Genomic DNA, 8,513 nt, shown 5'->3' on the forward strand with positions numbered 1-8,513 from the left:
TGGAGTGGATCTATTCTCTCTTGCTCTGGATTGCAAGACTAGATCTAATGGTTGGAAATTACAAGGGAGTCGTTACCGGCTAAATATCAGGAGAAACTTCCTGACTGTAAGAGTGGTTGAGCAGTGGAACAGACTGCCTCGGGAGGTGGTGGATGCTCCTTCGCTGGACGTTTTCAAGCGGAGGCTGGACGACCATCTTTCGGGAATGCTGCAGGGCTATCTTTCGGCTATGCTCCTGCAGAGTACAGGGGGTTGGACTAGATGACCTGCAAGGTCCCTTCCAACATTCTATGATTCTATATAAGATGAAACAGAAGGCAAACAAGGGCCAGAGAGGCTCAGCACCTAACCGAGGAGAGGGTGGAGCCAACTGCCGAGTGTAGCTGAGAGAGAGAGAGAGAGAGAGAATCCTCTTAACCCTTTCCCTCCCACATACTCTTGCACGCGGAGTTACAATATCCAACAAGATCTGCATGAGCTCTGTTGCTTAGGAAAGGTTCTTTCTGAAGGATTTCAAGGTTACGGTGCAGGGGACAGCTGGATTCTCCTCCTCGTACATTTCTTGCCGGTCGTTCATCGTAGATCCAGGGCAGGAAGGTACACAGCCCCAGCTGTCGGGCCTTTCTTTTCCAGAGAACCAACGTCCCCAGCTCCAACCACAAACCCAAGACGCCGAGCAGCCCTCCAGCAGCCCGGCCCGTGCAGAAGAAGGCAGCGTCTGGGGAGGAGGAAGAGGAGGAGGAGCCCAGTACTTCGCGGAACAGCAGCATCCACAACAACTCGCGGGCGCCGGGGGATGACTCTGCGGCTTCCAGCGACGATGGGGAGCCCTCGGGTAGGATTTGGCGTATGGTTCTGCCATACTGGAAAGAGAACGGTTGTTTCCCGCCAGGCTTCCTGGTCAGCATAGGGAACTGGCTTGCTGGGTTGGACTACAGGCCCGCCAGCTTGCTGTACTGTTGGGATGGGTGTGAACCGAATTATGAACCTAAGTTCATCATGAACTTGGCCCGGTTAGTGCTTCATGAACCATGGTTCGTGCCATCCCGTGCTCACAAGCCACACGAACCTCCCGCGAACCTTCCAGGTGGGTTCGTGTCAGCAGGTATGCTGGTGCTGGCGGCGCGACTTGGAGAAGGCATTTAAAGAGACTGCGGTCTCTTTAAACAGAACGTTCCCTTTAAATGGCTTTTGCACGATCTCCCCCCCCTCCCCCATCTGCTGGCCTCGGGGGAGCTGCCACCAGCAGAAAGGAGGGAGGGAAGATCCACAAACCGAAACAGTTCCTGAACTGGGGGAGGTTCGTCCCGGTTTGTGGTTCGTGGGACCTCGCGAACCGGGATGAACGTCCATTTCCCCTGTTCATGCCGATACCTAGTGCAGTGGTTGAGAGCGGTGGACTGTAATCTGGAGAACTGGTTTCAGTTCCCCACTCCTACACATGAAGCCTGTTGGATACCCTTGAGCCAGTCTAGAGATGTGAAGGCCTGGGAAAATTCGGGAAAAACACATTTTTTTTCCTGAAGCCTTTTTTGTTTTTTCCCGAAAAATTGAAAAAAGAAAATAAATTGATTATGGAACGTTTTATTTTAACGTGATGAATAAAATATTTTAAGACAAGGTGTTCAAATATTTTCCAAATCATTTCTAAAAAAATATGTACGGTATCCGATTTATCTAATTTCTGTGCACTGAGGACAAGCAAGTCCCAGGTTACAAACTGAACTCTCCAATGCAAGAACAAGATGCATTTCTTCCTTTAGGAGGTGCTGTTGTCACAAGAAAAAGGTTTCAGTTTTGTTTTTGCATGTGGGTGGGTATTCTGTTTGTAATAATTGTAATAAAGAAGCTGGGCTTGTAATAATTGTATAAAGAAGCTGGGCCTGTCCCATGAACCGTAGTAGTCAGGTCTGGTGACATCTGCCGGCTGGAAGGTGATCTTTTCATGGGATAACCTGGCCGTGGCAGTGCCAGCTGAGTAGCTGAACTGGGTCTGATCTTCCTGTTTCCCTGCAGGCGTTCGAGACAATGGGGAGGAAGGCTCCGGTGACACAGACGACGAGCTGAGAAGGTTGGTCAAGGGAGGGCCATGGGGGTTGGGATTGGGGGAGACGAGAGAAGCGGGGAGGGGCCCTTTCCTAGAATTAGTCTACACGTTAATCGGGGGGGGGGGGAATGTTCTCGAGCCGAAATAGCAAAAGAGGCGTCCAGCGTCGGCAGTCGTCCATGAACATCCAAACGTGTCTTATAGTGAGCTTCGATGCGTCGGCTCTGTTTCTGTTCTGAGCGACTGCCATTCTCCTGGGTCCCTTCATCGGATAAGCCAGGGATTGGTTCTTGGAGCTCTTCCCTCTGAAAAGCATGTGGCCCCTCCCCGATGTCACGTGCGCATAGAATTGGCCCCAGTTTTCTGCAGCGTCCTCCGGAATGGTGGTCAGGAAACGATCGCTTCCCTTCCTGCGGCCCTAACGGACATCTTTCCCACCCCCACCTACCGGTGGCAGCATTTTCGGGCCCAATGACACATCTGGAATGCTAGCCGCAGAACTCCAGCATCTTCTGTGGCCCTTTTGTCTCCGGTAGAAGTGGCCGGGCCAGAGGCTCATGTTGTCTTTTCTGAGGATTAGAAAGCCGGTGTTGTGGTTAGCCGACAACAAGCCCTCCGTCCCCAACGACCTTCCTCTCTCCCTGGCTCCAGAGTCGAAGAGGAGCACCGCAAAAAGCAGCAGGGCGGGCGGGGGGCTGCCCCGGAGCCAGAGGACGACCCATACGGAGGCACCACGGATGAGAACACAGACGTGGAGGAGAAGGGGGAGCCGGACCAGCCCATCCCCGAGCTGCCAGGTACGTCTTCCTCTCTTCTTTCCTAGGAGCACTAGCCTTGAATCGACTAAATGGATTGATCAGGGAAGGCTGTTTATTTATTTACTTATTTTGGCTTGTATTCCGCCCTCCCTGCGAGCCGGCTCAGAGCGGATGACAACAGCGAATCCACACAGGCGTCAAAACATTTCACAGTCGTCAAAAACAGTTTAAGAACATAAGAACATAAGACATGACAATGTTGGATCAGGCCAAAGGCCCATCCAGTCCCCACACAGGCGTCCAAACATTTCACAATAGTCAAAAACAGTTTGAGAACAAAGTTATAAACGAAAATTATTCATTGGTGGCAGGGCTTTTTTTGTAGAAAAAGTCCAGCAGGAACTCATTAGCATAATAGGTCACACCCAGCAGTTAAACTTATTAGCATATTAGGCCACACCCGACTGCACCGCTCATTAGCATATTAGGCCGCATTCCCATGTTACCAGAAGTGTGGTCATCCAGCCACACCCACCTTTTGCTTCTTATTCTGTTTACCTTGTTTGTTGTCAAAACCCAGGGCCTTTTTTTGTAGCAGGAACTCCTTTGCATGTTAGGCCACACACCCCTAATGTAGCCAATCCTAATGAGTTTCTGCTGTTGGGCATGGCCTATTATGCTAATGAGTTCCCGCTGGGTGTGGCCAACTTGGGAGCCAGCTGGAGCTCTGTTCCTGTGCGTTCCTGCCCAAAAATAGCCCTGATCGGTGGGGCTGAGAGTTAAAGACACCCTTCTTCTGATTTGGGGGGCTCTCTTATCTGTAACGGGGAATGAGAAGTGGGGTGTGTGTGTGTTTCTATCTAACAACCAAGTCCCTTTTTTTAAACTGTAAAGCGATTTGCTCTTGTGTCAGTATCTCAAGACGCAAACCTGCATTTCGCCGGCGAACAAATCTATCGAATCGGACTGTTCCGCTAGAAAGTAGGTGATTAATCACTGGCGATCCTGTAATGGTGAACAGGCCTGCCCATTCAATCACCCACTACTCCTAGGTGCTCACAGGTACAGTCGAAGACCAGGAGGTTACATACACTGGGAGTTGTCTTCTACGGATTAAACCATTGGGTCCGTCAAGCTCCATGTTGATTTCCTTTCCTGAATGGCCAGAGCTTTTCAGCGTGTTCCCCAATGCTTCCTTCCTGAGGTCTTCTAACTGGAGATGCTGGGGATTGAACCAGCAGCCTTCCGTATGCAAATCAAGGGGCCCTCTCACTGAGCTTTATCTTTACCATCAAGGGGCTGGAGCTTCTGTCTTAATCCATCCTGGGAAGAGAACCTGAGAGCCAGCACGGTATAGTGGTCAGAGTGTCAATCTAGGATCTGGGAGACCCCGGTTCGAATCACCACTTAGCCACGGACGTTCGCTAGGTGACCTTGGGCCAGTCACACACTCTCATCCTCACCGACCTCGCAGGGTTGTCTTGAGGATACAACAGAAGTGAGGAGAACAACATGAGCCGTTTTAGGTCTGGGGACAGGGGCGGGGTATAAATGAAGTAAACAAAGCCCTTTGAGGCGGCAGGCTCCGTTCGCGGGGGACGGCCGGTCCCCTCGCTGCCTCCCTGCCAGTTCTCGCCTTCTCTCTGCCAGACTTGTTCGTGGGCAAGCACTTCTTCCTCTACGGCGAATTCCCTTCTCAGGAGCGGCGCCTCTTGAACCGCTACATCGCGGCTTTTAATGGGTGAGTGGCGTCGGCGTGTGCATTCGCGGTGCCCTTCCCCCGTCCCAGTCCAGTCCAGTAGAAAAGGGCCAAAATCTGTGGCGGGAGGAGGCGCTTTTGTGCGTCACTGCTCACTTCTTCGGCCCAACCCCTCCCACAGATTTTGCTCATCTTTAAGGTGCTCCTGGACTCTGGCTCTTCAATACTGCGGCAGACAAACTAACACGGCAACCCGTCTCGATCTGTTGCATAACAGAGTGGGATAGAGGAGCCATGTTGAGTGGAGTTTCTGGGAATTGAGCCAGTAATACTGCGACCGACAAACTTAACACGGCAACCCATCTCGATCTGTCGCAGATCTGAGTGGGATGGAGGGGCCATTTTGAGTGGAGTTTCTGGGAATTGAGCCAGTTTGGTGTCGTGGTTAAGTGAGCGAACTCTAATCTGGGAGAACCGGGTTTGGTTCCCCACTCCTCCACTTGCAGCTGCTGGATGACCTTGGGCAAGCCATAGTATGTCAGTCGCTCTGAGACACCTTTGGGTAGTGAAGGGCGGGGTATAAATCCAATCTCTTCTTCTTCTACCTCACAGGGTGTCTGTTGTGGGGAGGGGGAAGGGAAAGGAGTTTGTCAGTCGCTCTGAGACACCTTTGGGTAGTGAAGGGCGGGGTATAAATCCAATCTCTTCTTCTTCTTCTACCTCACAGGGTGTCTGTTGTGGGGAGGGGGAAGGGAAAGGAGTTTGTCAGTCGCTCTGAGACACCTTTGGGTAGTGAAGGGCGGGGTATAAATCCAATCTCTTCTCTTCTTCCCTTCTTGAAATCATGTGGCTTCAGGGTGCTGTGCAGCTCCAGACCCATCCTAGGGCTAGAGTTTGTTTGTTGCAAAAAAACCCCACCCGGAAGCAGATTGCGGAGTTGGATTTCTGTTTTCCCTGACAAAGAATCTTGCATTGCCTCCTTGCCTTCGGTCTGCGAGCTGGCTTTGGGGGGGCATGCCGGAGGGCCCCCCCCCCAAAGTAATATGGGCAGGGGGCTGGTGAGCCGATTAGGACCAGGGCGGTCATCTGTCAGCCGCAGCCAGCTCTTCTGGTGTAGTGAGAGCCAATTTGGTGTCGTGGTTAGGAGCACGGACTCTAATCTGGGAGAACCGGGTTTGATTTCCCCACTCCTTCACAGACAGCTGCTGGTGTGACCCTGGGTCAGTCACAGGTTCTCTCAGAGCTGTTCTCTCAACGGCAGTCCTTGAAAGGGCTCTCTCAGCCCCACCTACCTCACCGGGTGTCTGTTGTGGGGAGGGGAAGGGAAAGGAGATTGTAATCCACTCTGAGACTCCGAGTGAAGGGTGCGGTATAAATCCAATCTCCTCCTCCTCCTCCTCCTCTTCTTCTGCTCCACTCACAGGGAGGTGGAAGACTACATGAACGAGAGAGTGAACTATGTGATCACGGCTCAGGAATGGGACGACACCTTTGAGGAGGTGAGTGTGGCCCACTGGCGGTCCGTCAACTAAGCCCAGCGGTTCCCAAATTGGGGGTTCGCTGTTCCCTGCATTCTGCATAGCAGCTTTTAAACAAAACCGGACATGTCCAGAGATCCCACCAGGGCTCTCCCCTGGAGTGCAGTGCCTTGGGTGAACTGGCTCCCCCTTGTGGCAGGAGAGGGTACACATGAAGCTCTCCTATACCGAATCAGCCCCTTGGTTCATCAAGATCAGTATTGTCTACTCAAGACTGGCAGAGACTCTCCAGGGTCTCAGGCGGAGGTCTTTCACATCATCTTCTGCCTGGTCCTTTTGACTGGAGCTGCTGGGGATTGAACCTGGGACCTTCTACGTGCCAAGCAGAGGCTCTGCCACTGAGCCACAGCCCCACTTCATGGCTCTCCAGGGTCTCAGGCAGAGGTCTTTCCCATCACCTCCTGCCTGGTCCCTTTCTCTGGAGATGCCGGGGATTGAACTTGGGACCTTCTGCATGCCAAGCAGAGGCTCTGCCACTGAGCTACAGCCCCACTTCATGGCTCTCCAGGGTCTCAGGCAGAGGTCTTTCCCATCACCTCCTGCCTGGTCCCTTTCTCTGGAGATGCCGGGGATTGAACTTGGGACCTTCTGCATGCCAAGCAGAGGCTCTGCCACTGAGCTACAGCCCCACTTCATGGCTCTCCAGGGTCTCAGGCGGAGGTCTTCCCCATCCCCTCCTGCCTGGTCCTTTTGACTGGAGCTGCCGGGGATTGAACCTGGGGCCATCTGCATGCCAAGCAGAGGCTCTGCCACTGAGCTACAGTCCCACTTCATGGCTTTCCAGGGGCTCAGGCGGAGGTCTTTCCCATCGCCTCCTGCCTGGTCCTTTTAACTGGAGATGCCGGGGATTGAACCTGGGACCTTCTGCATGCCAAGCAGAGGCTACACCACTGAGCCACAGCCCCACTTCATGGCTCTCCAGGGTCTCAGGCGGAGGTCTTTCCCATCACTACCTACCTTGGGCTTTTGACTGGAGCTGCCGGGGATTGAACCTGGGGCCATCTGCACGCCAAGCAGAGACTCTGCCACTTAGCCACGGCTCCTCCCCAAGCCGATGAAAGAACCTGTTGCTTTTCGCTCCCCCTCCAGGCGCTGAACGAGAACGCCAACCTCTCCTTCGTGCGCCCCCGCTGGATCTACAACTGCAATGAGCGGCAGAAACTGATCCCCCACCAGCCATACGTCGTGGTCCCGCGAGTGTAAGAGGAGATCCCCGCAGGCTCATCTCTGTATATATCATTCTACACACCCACCTACAGAAGACGGGGGATCATCTTGGCCTTCGGGGGTCACTTCCGGGCGGTTGTTCCTCTGGGATTTTTTTTTTCCTGGAGGGCCCGATCCAACGAGCGCCCCCACCCCGCCCCGGTAGCCACCCACGAGGCTCATACCAACTGAGCAGTTTTTTTTTTAAATGTTCTCTTTCAGTTGCAGTTCTCCCAGGTCGCATTTGAAGATGGGACGACTCACTTTCACTTACTCTTTCAGAGACGGCGGCTGCTCTTGAGAGCGTGCCCCCCCCAATCCCCCACACACACACACACGGCAGACTAAGACTGACACCACCGTGTGTCGTCCGAACCTGGTTAGAAGGCTTAAAATGTGGAATAGGCTGGGCTAGAGCGAACCGTTCAGAACCTAACCGGCAGAGAGGGAAGCACTTCACTGCCTGCGACTCTCGTTTTCGTTCTTGTGTCCGTGCCACCCTTTTAATTCCCCCCTCCCCCCGTTCCATGATGGGCTCGGGATCTTTTCTCCCAGCTGTTCACTCTCTGATCCTTTTTGCAGAAGGGTGTAGGTCTCTCGGTTATGAGGATCGAGCGCTGCCCCTTAGCGGAGAGGAAGTTGTCTTCCTATTTTCTGTGGGTTTCTCGGGCCTCTCTAGGGAAGAAATGCGTTCCTGCACCATCTGATCCGTTTGGGTTTTATGGCAAGCACCCAGAAACCTCCACATATTATATTTTGGGGGGCAGTCATAGGGTTTGTTCCGTTGCATCGGATCCCCATTTCCGCAAGCTCAGAGACTTCCGCCTGCAGAACGCGACTTCTTGGGGCTCCCCCGCGGCAGCCCCAGACACTCCCAGAAATCCTGTCTGGGATGGGGGGGGGGATTGGGAACCTTCCAACAAAACTTTTGGGTTGTTGTGGAGGGAGGTTTCTGGGCTGTTGTGGGAGAGAGAGACGAGAACGTCGCATTCCACAGGCGGCGGTCCAAGAAAGTCATATTCCACTGGCAGAAGTCTTCAGGCCCACAGAAATGCTGCCAGGGGATCCAACCCTGTGTCTGCACGCACGAGGAAACTTAAAAGCATATATCCCAGTGGAAGGCAAGGGTGACCTCTCAGAATTCTGGGAACTATGAGTCCCGTGAACACGTTTCCCGTTGTGCACTCCCCACAGGTGCATGTGGAAACGCCTGGGTCCAAACTGGCTCATTCCAGTCTCTCTCTTTAAAACAGTGTATCTGAGCT

At 53.2% G+C, this 8,513-nt stretch overlaps 1 protein-coding gene across 1 annotated transcript in view; it reads left to right on the forward strand.

The window, feature by feature from the left end:
- Positions 1-8,119, forward strand: part of XRCC1 (X-ray repair complementing defective repair in Chinese hamster cells 1) — a 28,364-nt gene extending 20,245 nt beyond the window's left edge. Inside the window, exons 10-15 of the mRNA XM_015413115.1 lie at positions 636-835; positions 2,017-2,071; positions 2,699-2,844; positions 4,456-4,546; positions 5,928-6,003; positions 7,132-8,119. Of these exons, the coding sequence (XP_015268601.1) occupies positions 636-835; positions 2,017-2,071; positions 2,699-2,844; positions 4,456-4,546; positions 5,928-6,003; positions 7,132-7,245 (682 nt within the window). The 3' untranslated portion in view covers positions 7,246-8,119. The remainder of the gene's footprint in view (positions 1-635; positions 836-2,016; positions 2,072-2,698; positions 2,845-4,455; positions 4,547-5,927; positions 6,004-7,131) is intronic.
- Positions 8,120-8,513: the final 394 nt, after the last annotated feature.

Source organism: Gekko japonicus, unplaced genomic scaffold (assembly GCF_001447785.1).
Source record: "Gekko japonicus isolate JY-2015 unplaced genomic scaffold, Gekko_japonicus_V1.1 scaffold4073, whole genome shotgun sequence".
NCBI lineage: Eukaryota > Metazoa > Chordata > Lepidosauria > Squamata > Gekkonidae > Gekko > Gekko japonicus.